Source organism: Pteropus medius, unplaced genomic scaffold (assembly GCF_902729225.1).
Source record: "Pteropus medius unplaced genomic scaffold, Ma_sr-lr_union100, whole genome shotgun sequence".
NCBI lineage: Eukaryota > Metazoa > Chordata > Mammalia > Chiroptera > Pteropodidae > Pteropus > Pteropus medius.
The window spans coordinates 4,168,415-4,188,607 of NW_024345479.1; the positions used below are offsets into that span (position 1 = coordinate 4,168,415).

General features: G+C 53.7%; 3 protein-coding genes and 1 long non-coding RNA gene across 6 annotated transcripts in view; 1 reads left to right on the forward strand and 3 right to left on the reverse strand.

Annotated features, from left to right (window-relative positions):
* HOXB3 (homeobox B3) overlaps nt 1-4,232 on the reverse strand; it is a 45,309-nt gene extending 41,077 nt beyond the window's left edge. The window contains exon 1 of one of the 2 annotated variants that reach the window (XM_039873724.1): nt 4,101-4,232. The gene's annotated coding sequence lies outside the window, so the exon portion shown is untranslated. The remainder of the gene's footprint in view (nt 1-4,100) is intronic. The other variant, XM_039873726.1, reaches the window with a different exon arrangement.
* Nucleotides 124-20,051, forward strand: LOC120611262 (uncharacterized). 2 transcript variants are annotated; one of them, XR_005655122.1, is made up of 5 exons: nt 124-533; nt 2,185-4,550; nt 14,266-14,364; nt 15,913-16,594; nt 17,595-20,051. It is a non-coding gene; the product is annotated as an uncharacterized LOC120611262 (long non-coding RNA). The 2 variants fall into 2 exon arrangements; XR_005655123.1 differs by having other exon boundaries at nt 15,913-16,235.
* HOXB5 (homeobox B5) lies at nt 5,215-7,906 on the reverse strand. Its single transcript, XM_039873739.1, has 2 exons — nt 7,082-7,906; nt 5,215-6,439 (listed from the first exon to the last, which is right to left on the reverse strand). Exons 1-2 carry the CDS (start codon nt 7,641-7,643, stop codon nt 6,192-6,194), a joined length of 810 nt encoding a protein of 269 aa, XP_039729673.1. The 5' UTR covers nt 7,644-7,906; the 3' UTR covers nt 5,215-6,191.
* On the reverse strand, nt 9,758-14,269 carry HOXB6 (homeobox B6). Its single transcript, XM_039873742.1, has 2 exons — nt 11,573-14,269; nt 9,758-10,542 (listed from the first exon to the last, which is right to left on the reverse strand). The coding sequence occupies exons 1-2, from the start codon at nt 11,985-11,987 to the stop codon at nt 10,283-10,285; spliced, it is 675 nt and encodes a 224-aa protein (XP_039729676.1). The 5' UTR covers nt 11,988-14,269; the 3' UTR covers nt 9,758-10,282.
* Nucleotides 20,052-20,193: the final 142 nt, after the last annotated feature.

Below are 20,193 nucleotides of genomic sequence, written 5' to 3' on the forward strand. Positions count from 1 at the left end.
TGGCTAGGCAAACTGGCCTGGGGCCTGCAAGGTCCCTTTCCTCCCTAGGCGCCTTCATCTCTAACCCACAGGGCTCCGAGGTCAGGGATGGCTGCAACCAAAGCCGGCCCGCAATCCGACCGCAGCTTTGGGGGCTAAACTCAAATCACCTCGGAGTGCAACCGGACAGACGGGGAGCATTTCCAGGGAGGAGAAACTAGAGGATGCTGAAGAGAGTGCATTTTCCTCTTTAAGAGGAAATTTAGGGCGAGAAGAGACAGGACAGAAGATGCCCAAAACAGAGAAAAGGAGAAAGAAGCGGGGCGGGGGGAGAGAGATTAAAACTTGGGAAGGTGGTGATATTCCGGGTCCGACGGGTCCCGAATTGCCCGAAATCCAAACCTCTCCAATCTCCTAAATCCCCCACTTCTTCTTGGAGGCCAAAACCTGGGTCTTAGTAAATTCGCCAAAGAAAACGCAAAATCCACCTCAACCTGTCTGCATGTCTCTGCGTCGCCGGAGCGGCGGAGGTAGCGGTGGCGGTGCGACCCGCGGTACGTAATGTATGCTGCAGCGGCTGGCAGCCCCGAGTAGGCCGGCGCTGCGGCCTCGTCTGCTGACCTCTGCGTGATCCCGGACTCTATGAATTATTGATGAGATATGAGCGTTGATTTCCCCTTTCAGGATGCAAACTCCATTATATTGTTAAAATGGCGATTTAATCGTTGAGAATAGCTTTGGTGTGGGTTTTTTTCCCCCAACTCATTTGCGCCTCCTTCCTTTTCATTTACCTCTCTTAATTAAATCCTTTAACAGATTTTAATCACTTTTTGGAGGGAGGGGTAGGGGGAAGGGGAAGGCCATCACTAACACCACCACCGAACACTAAAACAAAACAAGCCCCCAAACCACAAAAAAGCTTCTACTTTGGGGAAGTTGAAAGAAAAGCAGGGAGCCGGCTTTGACCTCTCTAGAGGGCCTGTGCTGGGAATAGCCACCAGAAGATCCATCGGAGGGCTGGGGCAATCGGAACTCTGACTTGGAAGGTGTTTAATTTAAACGCCCCACCCCCAGAAGATTTGTTTTGGGGTCCGACTATGGAGAATAAATCAGGCTTACGCCTGCTGAGAAGTGCAGGGAAAGGCCACATGATTCTTGTGGGGAATGACTCTCCAAACTGGGCCCCAGGGACGCTTAGGGAGAAATGTCCCTACTCCTTGAGGCCCCCATTTCTCCCCTCCCCCTCCCCAAAGAGCTTGGTTTCCAGGCGGTGTCTAGGTTAATTAATATGGATGTGTAACAGCGCCACAGCAATCGATAAATCCCTGCTGTGGGCAGATCCCAGCCTGAAATCCATTACTCCCAAAATGGAGAGAGTGACCAGTGGGCTCTCCTCCAACAGAGGGGAGAGGTTCTTGCTAGCCCTGTCCTCCTTGGTTGGCCCTGGTGGTCCCCAGGCTGGGAAGCCCAAGAGCCCGAAAAAGACTGAATTTGGGGGATTGTGCTGAGCAGGCTATCTCTTCCCTTGCTCTGAATCCTTGGCCTTCTGCCCCAGCATCCAGACCCCAGGGATAAAAGAACCAGGCCTGGAGAGGAGCTTCCACTTGGATCTGGTCCCCACAGCCTGATCCACCAGCCCCCAGTGAATACGTTCTAACAGCCAGGGAAGGGTTAAGTGTCCCTGCTGCAGTTATGGAGAGGAAGCCGATGAAATACTGGCGCTGGGAACTCCAGGCCCGGCTGGCTTTCCTGTTTACACTTCTTTATACTTCCTCCTACCCTGTGGCTGCGGAGAAACAAAACAAAACAAAAAAATAAGCAAATAAAACAAAAAATCAGATTCTCTACTGACTGGTGGTCAGGCCTGCCTCCAAGGGGAAAGGGAAATTGTAGCCTTAAAGTCCTGCTGGCACCTCCTTGGCCCTGCCCCAGGTCTGGGGTATGCAGCTGGGCGGGCGGGCAGCTGAGCACAAGGATCTGGCCAGATGATACCAGCCTGCAGCTCAGAAGGTTGAGGCCTGGACTCAGATGAAGCGGGAAGCGAGTGAGAGAGGAGGGAGAAAAAGGTCCTGGAGAGAGAGAAAGGAACAGCTTTCCCGAAGAATGTCTTCGGGTAGGCCGAAGGAGAGGGCGCAGGTCTGGGCGGAGGAGAGAGTTCCTTTGCACCAGAAACCCCTTCTCACCTCCCATCTCCTTCCCCAACAGGTCCTTGTTGGATTTCAAAGGAGACCATTGCCCAGAGTGAAGTGGGGAAGAGGAAAACCCAGCTACTGCATCTTCTCCAAATCCGCTTAGAGCCGGAGACCTTCCAAGGGTTTTGGCCTCCGCTTCGGAAGTGGCCCCTACCCACCTAGGGCTGTTCTTCACTGTTCCGGAAAAATCTATCTAGATAAACCCAGTAGATGTCACTGGGCCATCGGCCCCACACAATATTTATCGGAGCTTGCAGAACTGACATGGGAGAAGGCAAAAAAATCTTTAGGGACAGGCCTGGTGGTCGGGGTTTCTTCGGGAGAGACGCCTGGGGCACAACAGGATGGAGCTTCCCAGGAGGCCCGGAGGAGGATTCTACCCCTGCTGCGTGCTTCCTCTGCACCTCACTCAACTCATTTGCCTTGTCCAGAGTGGAAGCCTACGGAAGCTCTGCCTGAAAAATTTATTAGTATTTTATATGATGCTGGGAATCCTTTGGGGGCTGAACAGAATGCTCTTCCCAAGGGATACAAATGCCTCATCATTCTTGGGGAGATGTGCCTTCAAATCTGGGTGAGGATTCCAAGTTCTCTGTCCTCTTTGCTCTCAAAGCCTATGAAGGGTCTCCTGCAAATCAGGCCTGGGCAGGGACTGAAGAGCTTAGGGACAGAGAACAGCTGCAGGAGAGAGAGGGAGTTAGTGGGGATGTCCTTCAATGGGAAATGGAGGGAATTTTGTGGCCCTTTCCTTGTCCCCAAAATCAGAAGCCCCTCAGAGTGCCACATGTCCAATTTCAGGTACTATCCATGGGACTTGGTCAGCTAAATCAAGAGCTGGCAGGCTGGCAAAGGCATGAGTGACAAGGTGGTTAACTCCATAATTCTTAAAATTGGGGAGTCAATTTGGTGGAAGAGACCTTTGGTTTTTAGAAGGGCGACTTATCCTTAGAAAATAGACCCCTGAAGATCAAATAATGAAATCTCTCTGGTTTGTAGTGCCACAAAACAAAGGCTTTTAAGGGTCTTGCGGAGGAGAAAGAAGAGGAAAGAGGCAATGGTTCCAATGTTCTTTCCAGCTCCTGAGTCTCTTTTTTTTTCCCTCCTGACAGTTGGGGGTCTATTTTCTTGAGCTAGTTTTATTTATGGAGGGATTTCCAGGGATCTGCCTTAAACACCTAGCTCCTCTAGGCAAGGGGAGAAGCTCTCCCCTTCCACCCACTTCGGCTAGGAGTTAGGTTTTGGATTTGAGGGAATTGCCTCCCTCTGTCCACTCCCCACTCTGACCTCAGGACCCTATTTAGAGCCAAGCAGAAATGTTGGCTTGGGACCAACAGGCTGAAGTGGGGTGCAAAAGTGCCACGCTCCCAAACCTTGACAACCCTGATGAGGCCACGGAGAATTGGAGGTACTGCCTTTCATGGTGTTCAAAGATCTGAAAGCTAGAGAGTGTCCCAGTGCAAGGCAGCCCACGGCAGCTGCTTAGCCTTCCCGGTGCTTTTTCTCAGCTCATATGTATCCAGATAAAAGTGCCCAGCGGCGTGCCCCCACACACCCCTGACAAATGCATGTCATAAAGTTTCTTTCCTGGGGGTGGAGAGATGTCTGTCTGAAGATATCCAGCAGTGAAGTGGCCCCCACAAGCAGTACACACTCCTCCTTCTTACCCCCTAAATTTCCAAGAGCACTGAAGGAACCCACACAAGTGCTTTTCCCCACAGAGCCAGACATTACTGCGAATAAAAACCAGGCACCTCAGTCACTGAGGCCTTATCAAACTGAGTGCCCCACTTCAGACACCCAGCTTGTCAGAACTTGGTGCAAAAAGCAGACTAAATTTCACCCTACAGTCCTGCCAGAGGCACGATTTCCTTCCCCCGATCCCAAGCCCCAAATTGAAAGGGGAAAAAGCGAAAGCTGGAAGCGACTTACTGCGAGAGTGCTGGGCCTCGGCTGCCGCCACTGCCTTCTGGGCTGCGAGAGCCCTCACCTACCTCTGCCCCCTTCCCCACCACAGCGAGCAGTTAAAGTGTCACTTAACATTCTGGAGAATGTGAAATATACCGCGCGGTGTCAACTCCCCAAAACCATAAAACTAACTTTATGGACCTCACGTGACTTTCTCGAGCCAGTGAGGGGTATCTGTCTGACTTCTCGGCGATTTTTACGATCTAACTTCAAGATAAAACCCCTATCCATTTGACATCTAAATGTCATAGCGACTTTTGGGATAGTTTGCTATGGACAAAGGGGGACAAAGTCAAGGGGTGAGGGGGAAAGAGGGCCCAGTAGAGCTTCCACGACCCTCGGCTGCCTCCTCACCAGCTTCCCCTCCCCCCAAGTCCTGTAAGAAGTTGGGCCAAGCTGGAAGGGATTGAACGGGTAAGTGTCCAGACTCGACTCTTGTGCTCAGGGTGGAGGCTGATTTGGATATAGGAGAACTGGGCCCTGGCCTTGGGCCAGTCTGGCTGTAAGGGGAACCAGGGGTCTTCCAGGAGGGACCCCAACTCCTAATCAAGAAAGAAGGTCAGTTAGGCCTCTGGAGAGAGTGCTCTTGATAAATGCAGAGAAGACTGAGGATAAGAAGAAACCTTTGAAATCCAGTTGATTTTTTTTTTTTTTTGCCTTAGTGGGTAGCAGAGCCGAACTGGGATTTGGAGCAGGGGCTAGAGGAGTTGGGATGGCCTGTACCACTCCCATCTGGCCAGGACCTTCTACTCAGGACTTAGGCCCAAATTACTTTCCCTGAAGAGGTTTCCAGAGGCTTTTCTGGCTGGCTAGTGGAAGGCCAGGGTGGAGTCCATCTCATCCTTTCTTTGGCCCCAGCCTCACATAAGGTTTCTGGGCCTTTCAGTCCCCCAGGAATGAAAGCCTGTCCTCTGGCTCAAACACCGCTGACCAAGCCAGGGACTTAGGTGGCTGAGAGGGGCTGCTGGTATGCACCCTGCTTTCCCTTCTCTGCACCCCAGATCTATCAAGAATAGTGTAGGGTGTGCCCTGTGATGGGAGAGGTAGGCTCCCAGAGAAAAGACAAGTGGAAGGGCAGTGGAGTAGGGGAAACATTTATTGACTTCAAGGAAAGCTACAAACAAATACCAAAAGCGAATCACTGAGACAGGCCCGGCAAAGACAGATTTCACACGTAGCACAGCATCCACTCACTCACTACAAATGGTCTTGGAAGGGAAATGGGTAGGGGGGAGTGGGATGGGTCTGACCCAGACTACCCCCATATTTACACGCTTTGGGCCCTCTATGCCAGACCCATGGATTCACAGAGAAATACACAAGACATTTTACACTGAGGATTATTTTTGTTACCCTACACGCCCAGACCAGGCCATGTGGGGCCTACACAGGCGGCAGGAATTCAAATCTCATTATTTACCTTCCCTCTTCTTAACATCACCCCTTTGGTCCACCTTGGCTTCCTCCCACCCCAGAACCAAGTCACTAGGAGACTTGGACCCAGGGAGTGGAGAGGGAGGAGGAAGAAGAGGGCGGAAAGACGCAGTCATGGACTCCATCTCTGAGGCCAGCTCAGCTGGGCCTCAGCCACTTAGGCACCACCCCACCTCAACTGCTGCCCCTTAGAGAAGTTTCAAGCTGAAACTCAAAATACAGCGATCATCCTTTTATAAATAAGTTAGAAGAACAAGATGGGGCGGGGAAAGTTCACATTAAACATGCGAGTTTCTTTTCTTCCTGGGGAAGGAGTGCAACCACAGACACGAACATTCAGAAACACTGGTGGATTTGGGGTGAGTGGAGGGGAGTGAGGAGCATGGAGAGAAAATAATTATTATCATTATTATTAACAATAATAACAAGATTAACCAGTCCAGGAGAGAGGGAGCCACAGGCAGACCTAAGACCAAACGAAAAATCTTAACACAAGGCCAGGGCGAGGCAGGCTCGTGGGAACCGGTCCCCAGCGGACAGCGGCAGCGCGGCAAGGCTCGGAGGGGCCGGGGCTGGGGGCGGCACGAGCTCTTGGGCCGCCCAGGGCTCCTTTAGGAGGGCTCAGGGCTGGAAGGCGCTGCCGGCTGTAGCCAGGCTCATACTTTTCAGTTTGTTGTCTTTCTTCCACTTCATGCGCCGATTCTGGAACCAGATCTTGATCTGGCGCTCCGACAGGCAGAGCGCGTGGGCGATCTCGATGCGCCGCCGCCGCGTCAGGTAGCGGTTGAAGTGGAACTCCTTCTCCAGCTCCAGGGTCTGGTAGCGCGTGTAGGCGGTCCGGGCCCTTTTCCCGTCCGGCCCGGTCATATCTGGAGCAGACAGAGTAGAGCCCACGAGGCAACGTTATTCCGGTCAAGGGAGGGGGCACTGGGTGGGAGGGGGGCGTGGAGCAGGACCCAGGCGTCCCCGGCCCCCAGCTCACCACCGCTCCAATCCTCCCGCTCCAGACACCCCGCAACCAAGCCTCTCGCTTTCCTGAACCTCCTTCGCAGCCCCCACCTCTGCCGGCAAGAGGAAGCTGCGCCCCGCCTTATCTCTGCTCCTCTCCTCAGGCTCTACTGCTGGCTCAGGCGGGCTGCTGGCCCCGGAGTGGAAGAAAGAGCGGGGTGTTTTTGGCTCGAGTTTCGTTTGACTGCCCGCCCTCCTTTGCTGGAAAGTGGCAGTCTCAAAATCGGGCAGCAGGACCCTTCCCCACCTTCCATTAGAAGGCTAATACAGCTGGACCTATAAAACCACCGTTGAGTCTGGGGAAAATTAAAATATTCTCTAACCCCCAACTAAAGACCTTGCCTGTCCCCTGCCGTGGTGACCCCTCTAGAGACTTCTCCCTCTGTAGTAAAAATAATTCATATTCGAGGAAAGCCAAGCTCTCTCACCCCCCTCCTGCCCCCGACCCAAACGCAGAGAAGGAACGCCGAGAAGACAAAAAAGGGAGCGAGAGCGACAATTACCATGGCTGATGTGAAGCTTCCTCATCCAGGGGAATATCTGCGGAGTCTGCCCCTCGGGCGCGGCTGTGGAGGTGGTCATAGGTTCTGGCTGCGCCCGAGCTAGGCTCGGGCTGCTTAGCTGGCTCGCGGCTTCCTCAGGCTCGGAGGACGCGCTGGCCTCGTCTATTTCGGTGAAATTGGCGCTGGAGCTGGCTGGGGTCGCCTGGTCGGAGGGGGACGAGGCAGAGGGCTTGGCGCCGTGGCTGTCGCCGTTGGTGCAGGGCAGGGACTCGGGCGAGGACAGGGAGCAGCTCGACGCCGCTGGCCTGAAGCGGGGCTCCTGGGCGGGCGCGGGGAAGGCGCGCGAGCTCTCGCCCACCGACCCAAAGTGGCTGGAGGTGGCCGAAGAGCGGTTGACGCTGAGGTCCATCCCATTGTAATTGTAGCCGTAAGAGCCGGTGTGCATGGCAGCGGGATCCCTGTAAGAGCCGCTCAGAGAGCTGCCACTGCCATAATTTAGCAACTGATAGTCCGGGCCATTTGGATAACGCCCCGAGAAGGAGTTTACAAAGTACGAGCTCATTTGGGTGATTTTGGAGGGCTTGATTTGTGGATCGTGGTCGTTATAACCCTGTGCTTCACGATTTATGATGTATTAATGAATTATAGCGATGCACTGTACTTCGTTTTGCTATGTATGCGGCCAAATATGGGGGTGGAAGGGGATGGGGCGTTAGAATCACGTGCTTTTGTTGACCAGTCGTAAATTCTCGCTGATGACCTCAAGAGGTAATTCATGCTCTATGGTTACAAATAATGACGATCCGAGAATCGTTAGGGCCGATTCAATGCGAGCCTCCGAGAGGGGGAAAAAAGAAGGGGGAGAAACAGGGAGAAGGTTGGCGGCGGCCTCTGAGCAGAGCGCGCCACCTCCCGGTGATCGGCGGAAGCGCACGCCTCAGACCGCCATGGCGGCGACGACTGCCTCCCTGCTGGCTCCCCGCAACCGCAGGGCGAAGAAGCAGCCTGGCGTAGGCTCACTCGCAGAGTTGAGTCTTTCAGAGGAGGGAACCGGTTGAGGCTTTACTCACTTTCTTGGGAGTGGGGTTACTTCTTTCTATTTGTGTTCTTCTCCCTGTTTTTATTATTTTAACTCTGGATCAGATGATCAAATATTGAGTTGCTTTTCCCTTACTCTCCGAGTTGGGTTCGGAAATGGGGGAGAGGGTTGGAAGATGTGTGTGAAAAACAATTATTGCCTCGGGCCCTCCTCCCCTTTCCGCGAGCTCAGCCTGGCCTGCTTCCTAATGGGGCTGTAGCGGCCCACTCACAGAGCCGAGGCCGAGCTGGCAGAGCTGGGCCAAGGGTTGGAAAGAGAAACTTTCCCTTCTGCTAAGTCCCTTAACTTTTAATTTGGAACCCTCTTCCTGACCTCCTCCTCATCCTTAGCCCAGCCTGGTGAATGGCAGAGCAAGACTGGGACCCGCTGAGGTTAAGCGGCCTACTTGTGGGATAAACGGTGGCGGCGACCGTGAAGGCATCTGGGGTTAGGGTGGAAACGTGGCTTTCAGAGTTTGGGATCAAGGCAGGAGCCTTTCACCTCCTCGCCAGATGCCCGCTGTTGCATCCGGAGGCCCCGCTCCAGGCCCCTCGCTGGCGTCTGGGTAGTTTCAGAATGTGCCCGGCGGCCCACGCTTTCCCCGGAAAGAGCTTCTGAGGACCAGCGGCGCCTTGCAGAACGCGCTGGGCGGGCAGAGACCGCCGCAGCTGGGCCCCTTCTGCTGGGCGGCTATTTTCTTTAAAAATAAAAAAGGGAGAGAGGAGGAGGAAGAAAGGAAAACAGTGTCCGCAGCTTGCCGTCTATGTGAGAATGGGGACGGGAAGAGAATGGGTCGTTTTTGGGTCGAGGAGATGAAACCAAACTGCCCCATCACCGGGCCTCCTATCCTCAGGTCTCCAAGGAGCAAGGGGAAAGTCCTGTCTTTGGGCGGGCGCCTGTCAATGGCTTCGAATTCCCGTACTTGTCACTGAGCTCCTACTTGAGGCAGGAAGAGGAGCTAGAGCTTTTCAGGCGAAGAGAGACCCGGCAGCCCTGATTTGGCCTCCGGAGCCACAGGCTGAGATCCGATGGCCAAGACCGGTGGAATCCAGACCATGTGGACAGGCCAAAAACCACTGCCCCAGCAAGCGGGAGGACAGAAAACCGCTGCTCAGGCACAAGACCCGCCTAGTTAAATCTCTGCAAGGGCTCCTGGCTAGGGGGCCTCAGTGGTGTCCCTCGTGCCACGGACAAACGAGGAACAGCTAGAGAATAGGAGGGAAATGGCCCTTCTCTGTCCCCCACGTCTGCACCTGGAGAGGACATTATGAGCTTCATTCAGCACCCGCAAGCTCAGAGCTAGAGCCTGGGCAGGATGACTCCAGCCTTTATCTCAACTGTAACTTCCGAGTCATGTCGGGCCGCTGGGGCCAACCAGGCTCCTGCCTTTGCTGCAGAGTTTCCGGCACCAGGGACCAAGGAGTGGTGGTGGGAGGGCGGTGGGCAGTGGGAGGGTGGTGGCAGGGGAGGAGCAGAAGTGATTGAGCATGAGTTTTTATGTCTTTATTATTATTATCATTATTAATAATATTAATATTATTACCGAAGTATTTCACGTCCAGAGCTAAGACAAGACTACAAACACAACACATAGAAAATTAATAAAATAGAACTTTGTTTTTTCTGAGGCTCTTCTTCTTACTTCTAGGTAGTATGTGCTCCTTCCAGTGGCTTTGGGGAGGGGGGAGGAGAGCGGTCTGGGGTCAGGAAGTCTTCGAGGTCCCCGCTGAGGGAACTGCGAAGCTACCATTGAACCGTGCACAGGGAACAGGGACGAAAAGAGACGCGACACGAACAAGAGTATTTTGCTCTGCTTCCAAAAAACATCAAGTGAGTCCGGTCCTCAGTTCTCACAGGGGAAGTCTGATCGGGCTGAGGCGGGTTCCGCGGGGATGGAGGGGGCGCGCGGGGTGCTGGCTGGGCTCAGGCAGCCCGGCCTCCCACAACCCAGCGAGAGCTCTGCGGGTGGGGGCGTCCAGGAGAGCGCTGGGCCCCGCCTGTCGTGTGCTGGAGAGCAGGTTCCTGGGCTCCCCCCGCCCGCAGAGCCTTCACAGGGCTCTCTGCAGCCCTCGGCTCCCCACAGGCCTCTCATTCGCGTCCCTCTTTCTCCCTTTCCGGCCCCTTCACTCGGCTGGTTTTTCTTCCTCCTCCTCCGCACTGAGCTGAGACGCGCTGAGCAGTTTGCTCTCCTTTTTCCACTTCATGCGCCGGTTCTGGAACCAGATCTTTATCTGCCGCTCGGTCAGGCACAGGGCGTGCGCGATCTCGATGCGCCGCCGCCGGGTCAGGTAGCGATTGTAGTGAAACTCCTTCTCCAGTTCCAGGGTCTGGTAGCGCGTGTAGGTCTGGCGGCCGCGGCGGCCGCTGGGCCCAAAGGAGGAACCTGTTACACGGAGAAGGGATGCTGAGGCCTAGGGTCACCAGGGCCAGAGCCCCCCCTCCCCCACTCGACTCTCAAACATGGACTCCAGCCTGTCCCGGGATGCCCTCCACTCCCCCGTTCCCTACTCCCCACTTCCTCACCCTCCAGCGCCCCCTCCAGATTCCCTCCGGGTCTCCTAGGCCTGCGCCTCCAGTCTAGACTCTCGGTGGGGGATGGGAGGAGCAGCTTAAAATTCCACCTGAGACTAGGGGGAGGGGCTGGGGAAGTACTGACCAGGTGTGTCTCTTCCCCCGGGCTGCATCCTTTTCTCCTCATCCTTCTAGCTCCCCCCCCCCGCCCCCCGTGTGATAGATTCCCATCCTTAATCCGTAATGACGTGGATCGATCCATAGTCGGCATTAACTGCCCCTCACTTTCGTGTCCCGCTAATGGACATCAATTTGGGACTTCAGGCCGACAAATAATCCAACCTGAAACCCAGGCGCCTGCTTCTCCCTCTCTCCCCCTCCACCCGCTCCCCTTCTCTTTCCTCCCCTTATTCTCACACCCTCCTCTGACTATCGCCTCTTTCCTGGTGCCTCATCTTTCCCCAGCCCCACACCCGCAGGGAAACAGTCCCGGACAGACTCCACTATCCCTTGCCAGCATCACTTGCCCCCCTTCCCATGACGCACTCCATTTTCAATGTAATAGTCTTTGGGTGGGGGACCCTACCAGGTCTGGGGGCGCCAAGGGAAAGCCAAGCGCGTGACTTCTGCTCCTTGCTCCTGCCCTGACCCACAATCCCGGCTCTGGCCTGACGCCCCCGAGAATCCACTTGCTTCCCTGCCTCGGAGTGCGGCTGAGACTTTGCAAACTTTGTAACTCCTGAGGGTGAGCGGACAGAGCGGGAGATCCAATACAGGCTCCCCATCTTCTCTTCGCTTCTGAGATGCCCATCCCACACTCGGTGGGAGAATGGGGGTCTCGCCAATTCTGTCTCCCGGGGTGGGGGCCCGTGGGGTTGCGGCGACCGCGGAGTCTTACTCACTGTTGCACGAATTCATCCGCTGCATCCACGGGTAAACCGGCGTGGAGCACTTCTGTTCCTCGGGCTCGCCGAACACGCTCTTGTCCTGCGCACAGTCGGACTTCCGCGGCTCCGGGTGGAAGGGGGGCGGCTCGTCGGCGCCCGAGAGCGCGCAGGCCGACTCCTTCTCGCGGTAGAAGGCCGGCGCCCGGCCATAGTCGCAGGGCGCCGCTCGGCCGTAGCCGCCGCCCGCCGGCGGGTAATAGGAGGAAGCGGCAAAGCCCTTGTCCTGGCCCGGCCCGGGCCCATAGGGCGCGGGGTAGTGCCTCAACGGGTCCGCATAGCCCGACGAGTAGAGCGGTAGCTGGCCCAGGAAGGACTCCTGCCCGCTGGCCAGAGTGACGGGGAAGGTGGAGTTCACGAAATAGGAACTCATTGGGAGGGAGGCGCGCGCGGCCGCTGCTGCTCCGCCGGGTTTATGATTTGTTGTGTTTTATAGTCCGAGCGCCGCGCCTATTAGTAGTATATCTGAGATTGGGTTTTAGCTGAGGGGGGATGGCGAGGTGCCAGTGAGGGCCAGAAGGAAATACAACCATCTGATCCAACACTGACCAATGGCAGAGGCAGGAATTGTCAAATAGCACCCAGGAGGAGCGCAGACCGCACGAGGGACCCGCGCACAAACCTATCAACCTTTTTTTTTCCTCCTTCTTCTCTTTCTCCTTTCTCTCTCTCTCCCCCCAACAACACGACACGTCCTGTTCCACCTACGTAGGATCTGCGAAAGAGGCGTCTGTGCCTTTGAGGGAGGAGGGAGCTTTAGATTGAGACCACCCCATCCCCTAGTGATTAAATAAATATATCCCTCCCCTCCCCACGCAGGATAGGAAAAAGTTAATTGTGTTTCAGAAAAGTTAACCCCTGCGTTGCTTGAGCCCCATTCCCTCAAAGGAAGGGTAACAGTCCCTGAATCTCGAATCTCAATCGGGCTGGGAAAGAACTAAAGAAGAAGGTTTGTTTCTAGGATTTTGTGTTGGTCCAAGGGGAGAAGAGTTCTCCACTAATTAGCCTCATTTCCAGGAAAAGACAGGTGAAGAAGAAATTATCTTTTCTCCAGGCTTTGAAACCCGTTCTGTTCTTTTCGTTTCTCAGATCTACTCTCTCTCTTCCAAGCCCGGGGTTGTTATTATTCCTACTTCTCTGCAACTCTTATGGTCTGAGCAGCAGGCCAAAGCCTGCTGCCCAGAAGACCCTGGATGGCTGGGGAATGGGAGGAGGGTCTGAGCTCAAGCTTCTCCCTCTGGCTCTTCAGCTAGGCTAGGAGCTTTTTTGAAGGCTATGGCTGCTGCTGCCTAAGACATTTCGTATGGTTCTTGTACGCACCGCTTACTCCTGGCACAGGAAGGGGCACTGGTGAAAGGGACTAGCCCTCTCCTCACTCGGAGATATGGAGAGGAGTCATGAGGGGCATCCCCCAGCCTAGGTTTATCTGATTCCTAACCTTCTTGCAACCCTCACTCCACCCCCACCTCCTACCCACCAAAGACTTACTAATATCCTGGGCTACACTTTCTTAGGAATCAAGGTTGTCTCAGAAAGTGGGTATAGGGAAGAAATCGGTCCTCCTTCAATTTAGTGTCCTCAAATTCTCCTGATATTTGAGGTGATCAGAGACCACCAGGAAGAGAGGGGCCCTTGCTCCTTTCCCAAGTCTCTTCAGAAGCTGGCAGTTCTTTTTTAAATTAACTGTTTCCCAAGACTTGATTCTGGTTTAGTTTTATAAGGAGGGAGGGGTGTTCGAGTCCTCCTGAGGACTTAGCAAGCAGCTTACAACTATCAGCCAGCATCCCCTCTGCAGATGCTCACTACCCTTCTCAGCATCTCTACGATCTCTCGCACATCTCATGTTTGGATCACCAGCTTTACTGCTGTACAAAGCTTGGGTGTGAGAGAGAGTGTACATCTCCGGCTCTCATCTAAGGAAAATAAGCATTGAAGCCAGGCTAGAAGACTGAGCTGCATTTTCGATGTTTCTATATGCATGTGGATGCCAGGCAGTAAAGGGTGACCACCTTTGGACCTGGGGCCAGGAATGGGTCAGGATGTGGAACAAAATCTGATGATGAAAGGGCCAGGCTGAGCCTCCTCTCAAACTGCTCTTTGGACTCCTTTTTGTGGGCCAGCTCTGCCCACTGAAGATGATATAAGACACTCGGGAAAATGGTAGAGGGCTGAGGTTGGTGACTAAGGGTGGGAACTCAGTTGGTTACAAAGCAGCCTGCAAGGGCTTCCTGAACTCAGGACAACTTCTAAGCTGGACCTTTATAGCCAAGTGACAATCCCTTCTTAGCCTGACTCTATGGCTGTTTAATCAAGATTTAAGAAAAATAAGCTCGAGCCTCCTAATGATGGAGAATAATAAATGCTCCAATCTAGCTGCGATTGGGCCCACTCCTACAGAGGAATGGGGGACATTTGGGCAGAAGAAGCAAGGTGGGATAGTGCCCATATGCGCCTCCCTCCCTCTGCCACGGAAGCTGGGCCTTGGACCTCAGTCTTCTCTGCCTCCTTCCCAGCCACAATGTCCCCATCCTAGGACTGGAAGGTGTGGGCTTGCCTGTGAAGTCTGGATGAAGTAAGATTCCCCTGTGGTAGAAGCAGGAAAACAACTTATCCTTAGAGTCACAGCCCCCAAATTAACCTCACTTCTGCAGGTTGCCTGTCGTGAGATGGAGCCACAAAGGCAAGGCCTGGGCGCCTGGAGTCCAGCATGAAAGGAAATAGCGCCTCATCGCTCTTATCTAAGCCCAGAGGTATTTATGAGCGTTTATTCCTCTGATCCGTTTGTTTGGGAGAAAGAGCAGGCAGGCAGGCATAGCTGGGCCAGAGACCGCCTGGTTTCTGGAGCCAGATCTCTACGAATCTGTCTGTGGTTCGGTCCACTGCCGCCTGTGTCTGTCTGTCTCCAAGGGGGAATATGTAAATACACAGCGAGTACAGCTGTCTACTGGTCTGGGGTATCTCTCCCTGCCTCTATGAGGAAGCATGTGTATGGAGAGGTGGATATAAATGTGTACCAAGTCTTGAGTACATAACAGAAGGATTGTACAGAATCCCCACAGGCAGGATTTATAATTGTAGTTTTCTGTGCTGTGAATCTGCTGTCCTGTGGATGAATATACATTCCAGCTCCCACGGAAATGTCTCAGTTGTATTCAGCTCAAGGGTAAAATTCTCCTTTACCAGCAACCTCAGGGAGGAGTATTTGCCTGTGTGTGTCGAGGGGTCGGGGAATTGAGACATTGTCCACGCTTCCCCTTTCCTCTCAACTACAAAGCTATCCTACACCCAGCCCTTTGGGTTGTGGGCACCTTGGCCCACCCCCGCTCCCAGGTCTGGCTGGGGTGGGGTGAATTAAAACATCTCAACCCAATTCTGTGATTCTCTAGGTTTAGAGAACATAAATGTTCCTAGAGGGAGAAGTGTGGCCACTCCCAACCTTTGGGAGCTGCTTAGATGGGACTTGGCCTTAAAATGGGCCAGTCCAGAGTGGTACAAAGACCTCATTTCCATTATGCAAATGGACGTGTGGTCTCTGATCTGGAGGTGGGGGGATGAGGAGGGCGGTGGCGCTCAGCTCGCTCTCTCAGTTTCCTCCCCACAGGCCCACCAGCACCCTAAGAGCCCTGAAGTGTTTCAACTCTCCGTACCAGCCTCCTTCCCTTCCCCACCTGTCCTTTGGATTGCCCACAGGAAAAAAAAAATCCCCGAGGCGCCCAAGACATTTAAGGCGTGCTCCCTCGGGGCCTCCCGCACTGGGCTGGGCTTTCTAGCCGCGGAAAAGTCACTCTTGCTGCAGAAAAACTGAAAGGGCTGCCCCTGTGGCCCAGACTCACCAGGCGCCGAGGGCGGCAGCCGGCGTGTTTGCCCCCAGCACCGCCAGGCCCCTCGACCTCGGCAGCGCCTCCGGCTTGGAGCCAGACCCTAGTAACACCTCGGCCTGCCTGGCACTGCAGGCAACTTCCTGGAGCCCCCGCCCAGGAACTGGGGCCACAGCACCTTGAAAGAAGTAGCCAGAGCTTCCTCCTGCCGATTGAAAGCCCGAGCTAATCAGTAACCCGTGAGACAGGAGCCAATATTCAAACCCGCAGCAGAGGCGAGGACCCCCGCCCTCACCACCCCTTCTGGGAAAATGGTCAGGTTAGGCGAGTGTGAGGGGTCCGCAACACGGAAATTACAATGGTTTGGTTCCTTAGTAATTGATCTCCACTCCCACTCCCATTTTTTCCCCCGAAGTATATTTGTGTCTATTTCCCTTGAAATGATGACGAATAAGGGAGGGGGCCCTTGCTCATTTGCAGACACCAACAGTTTCCAGAAAACTCGGCTCAATTACTTCATCACGGACTCACCGGCCAAGGAACTGACCAAGACTCACAAGCCAACCCCGAGAACACAGACCCGGTTGTCTTTTGACAACCGAGTGGAACTGCCGGGCCGTCGCCGCCTCTGCTGGTACCTCCCTTGACGGAAAAGAAAACCAAATAAACCTTGAACAGCCTTGGCTTCGGATCTCTGGAGCAGCCGGGATGAACCCCTCTCGCGCTTGCAGTGTAGGCTGGTGGGCTCGCGACCGTGATCCCCCAACCCTTGGATTCAGGGCCTCCTGCCCGCGGGATGCAGTGTTAGTCCTCTTTAAATATGCCCTAGAAAAAGCTGCTTTCCCCAGCCAGCCGCCAGATTTGGAGCCAGGATGGGGCGAGCGAGGGGGAGGAGACATTTGTCCTCTAATCCATACGCAAGCGGACGTGAACCAAGATCTAGCGACAATCTGGGCCCCAAGTCCCCCAAATTCCGCCGAACCTGAGCGGCGGTGCTCCAGGCGTTGGGCACGGTTCAGGCAGCGTGGCGTGGCTTGCCAAAGTCGCATGTCTCCGAATGGACGGTAGATGGCAGCAAACCGCATAATTTGGGTCAGAGCAAACTGTCTAAAGGATGATTTATACTCACCGAGACTACAGGAGAAAAAGACCTTTAGTCTGGGTAGGTTTGGGGAATTTTCCCTTTGAGAATAGGTTCAGAGTGCCGAGAACTTCTCTGGCTGCGCAGCAAGAGGTCCCTCCAGGTACCCAGTCCACGCCTGCTGGGAAGGCATCCACCAGGGCCACCTCCCACGCCACAAGTGGCTGCATATGTCTGTTCCCAGCTCAGGATTGAGAGGGCTAATATCCCCCTCCAAAACCCCAGACCCCATATTCCCTGGGCAGCCAGAGGCCCGAGGCTGAACGCTCTGGGTCTGGTATTTTACAAGAGAAAAGCAAATCACCTATTCCTGTAAATCTGCCCTCAGCGCCCAAAGTCTCTCTTATCTCTTGGCTTAAGGCTCCCGCAGAAGACCTCTCTATTTTTAAGTCCTCAACTAGCTGCTTGCGCCTTCTTCCACCCCACCAGCTACTTTAGGAATCTCTGTCTCCCACCCTAAGGTTCTCCCCTCCTCCCCAAGAGGCCTGGCTGGGTAATGAAATCAGGCGCCGGAGGGACCGGACTAGCTATCTGAGCTCAGCACCAGGCAGCTTTCCAGTCCAGACACCATCAGGTCCCCAACTGGGTTTTCTTTTTTATTTTGTTCTTTTTTGTTTTTGTTTACAAGCCTAAAACAACAACACGCTAAACAGCTTCTTCACAATCACCAGGTTTGGATCCAGGAAAGTTTGAAATGTTTTCACTTCAGACACACACACATGGCCATTTTCTCCACCGAAATCCACACACCCCGTACCAATAAAACACAAATAACAGAATCAATATTGCTGCCGAAACCAACACATAGCCTACCGCACGTTAAAAACCACAAAATTGTCTCCCCTGCAGAGCGAGGCTCCTCCTGCTAGAGGCGAGAGATGAGGGCATTCAGGCAGCGGAAGGCTTCCTGGGGAAGTCTCTCAATTTGGGTGCCTCCACTTACAGCCCTTTAATTTCAGAAATGTCTCCGAGGGAGATAATGAGCATTTCTCTGTAAATTGTTCTTTCTGGTTCTCTCTAGCCGCTTCCTTGCCCTCGCCGGCCTCTGCGGAGATTCCAGGCCCTCCAGAGACCAGGACGTCCCTCAGCGCCACCGCCCCTCGTGCCAATGCTGCCGGGAAACTGCCGATTCCCGAACCGGGCAAGAGAACAGAGCGGGGGCAATTAGGGGAGGCCAAAACGAGGGAGGGATAGTGGGAGGGGGAGGGGGCGCAAACCCACAGAGGCCGTAGCAACGGGCTTTTGCCAGAGCCCGGAAGCCCAGACACCCCCATCCTCTTTCGAAAACCCCTCGCTTCAGCCTCTCCTCGCTTAAAAAGGCGACTAAGAGCTCGCCTCCGTGGCCCCTTTCGGTTCCTCCTCCCATCTCCCCTGCCTTGGGTCCCCCTCCAGGAAGCAGCCACCCCTCTTTCGATCACCAAATTTCCTGGAAAGTCGCTCCCTGCAGCACCCAGAGGTGGGGTTCAGCCCGGTCTTGGACGGCGGAGAATGGAGACAAACCCAAGCCCCATCCTCTACAAAATCGAGGCGAAAGAATAAGAATATTGTAGAATCTCCCTTACCTTTGCAGACCGTGGTGTTTCTATCCTCGGATTGAAAGGGGAGGGGAGGAAGAAAAAAAAAAAAGAGCGTTCGGTTTCTTCATCTTCCAGATAATATTGTCCCAACCTGAGAGCCGTCGCTTCCCCTTCTCTGACTTGGGAGGGTGTTTCTCTTTTCTGATATTTGCATAGAAAATGGACTAAGTTCTGGCTTTGAAAAATGGTATCAGGCTGCGGTCCTGGGCAGATAGTCCATTTACCCTCCATGATGACTAAAATCCCAGATCAGCAAGCAAATTAACTTAGGAATTAAAATTATTTTTGGTTCTCTTTTGTGTAATTCCCACCCCCTCCTTCCCTCTCTCTTCTTTCCTCTTCCCCTCTCTCTTCCTCTCTCTCTTTTGCTTTATCGAGCTGATACTGAAGTATAAAAATATCAAGAGGCTGGAGCCCTGAAGGACGACAGTGCTCCGACCTAGGTGTGGTGTCCAAAAGAATGCTGCATTATAACCACCAGGGAAATGATAAAAAGTTCATGTTCACGATCGCCCGGCCACATGACCGGCGCCGGCCAATCGCTGGATTCAACCACTCATAAACTTCTATCACAAAGTTGTAAATTTTCATAAAACAACAAGGAATTTATTGCATTTCTTCATGGCTGCTCCACCAGCAACCCTTTTCTCAGTCGCCATCTTCTTTTCTTCTCCTTCTCCTTTTTTGGGGAAACCCCAATCTGAGAAAGGGTGAGAATTGGGGTGCAGGCGATCAGACGGAGGAGCCACAAAGATCCATCTGGGAAGGGTGTTCTTATTAGAACCTCCCTATTCTCACAGGAGCTCTGGCCCCATCTTCTAGTAAAAATTCACCCTAAATTCTCCATACGGGTACCATTCTAAGGCAGGTGGGGTTAAGTCGGGAGCAGCAGCTGTTGTCTGGAGTTACCACTTGCATCAAGGCAAAATGAAAGCTCCAGTGCCCCCTCTCCTCCTCTTAAAGCCCCCCTCATTTCCAGCCCTATTTATGAGGGGATCTCCACCTGTGAGGCTTGCAGCATTGCAGCTGTGGGGGTCCTAAGTCCCCTGGGGCCTAGTTTTCACACGGGGAAGGAAAGGTGGCCCTGATGGAGGCCAAGGTGGACAGTGTAGCAACCAGATTCTTGCCTCTGCACCCGAGAGATTGGAGGAGGCTGAAGCCTGATGGACTCCTGCCTCTTCCACCCAAATGCCGGCATGCCCAGGTTCCCACTGACAACTCCACGTGCTCTCCAGGGTTTTTTCTGGTCATTTGTGGAGACACTGCAGGTTCAGGGGCCCTTAACTTACAAATTCAAGTTAAACAGATTCTAAAACATGCTTGCCTTCCAACCCTCTTCTCCTATTCTGTCCGTAAGCTGTTCTTTAAATTTAAATAACCCAAGATTTATAATGGAATAAATACCAAAAATCAGCTCCGCAAGTCTAGCTGCTTAGAAGCCAACCTCCGAGCTTTTAATCACTCAACCAGAGGTTATTTTGGGAGCAAAAGCCATAGCACGAACAACAAAATTCACCCCGTGTTTCACAGGTCCTCCGAAATACTCCCATATTTTGAATTAAGCTATTAGCACCTAAATTCAGGAAACGAAATAACCTCCCCCAAAATGTTTTTCTTTTTTCTTTCTTTCTCTGTGCTCCGGAGAAGATTCCAGGTTGCTGGCGGCGCGGAGAGCCGGCGGAAAGGCACGGAGGAAGCAGGCAGAGCGGGGGCTGGTGGTGCGGGAGGCTCAGAATGCCGGGATGCGGCCACACTAGCCGGTAAACTCGCCGCTCAGGCTTTCGCCCTTGGGGCTCAGTTTTCCCGCCCTCCCCATTTAAAAAGTTTTATTTGGATCACTGTGTTAATTTAGAATAGATACATTAAAATAAATTAAAGTAAAATAAACGGAAATAAAATAACCGAATAGCTCTTTCAATAATTGTTTGCCGAAGAATCCGGGAGTATCCTGGCATTGGAGGCCTCTCTCGGCCGCGGTGAGGTCTGTGCTGCCCGCCTGGCCTCTGCCCAACACTGTCCAGCTCTTCCTCGTAAGGGGCCCAG

What these genes read in the sequence shown, in the direction of transcription:
- HOXB6 (XM_039873742.1), bottom strand. Translation starts at nt 11,987, where the DNA reads ATGAGTTCCTATTTCGTGAACTCCACCTTCCCCGTCACTCTGGCCAGC. An exon ending in GCGGATGAATTCGTGCAACA is followed by an intron (nt 10,543 to 11,572) that starts GTGAGTAAGACT and finishes TCCGTGTAACAG; the next exon opens with GTTCCTCCTTTGGGCCCAGC.
- HOXB5 (XM_039873739.1), bottom strand. Translation starts at nt 7,643, where the DNA reads ATGAGCTCGTACTTTGTAAACTCCTTCTCGGGGCGTTATCCAAATGGC. An exon ending in GAAGCTTCACATCAGCCATG is followed by an intron (nt 6,440 to 7,081) that starts GTAATTGTCGCT and finishes TGTCTGCTCCAG; the next exon opens with ATATGACCGGGCCGGACGGG.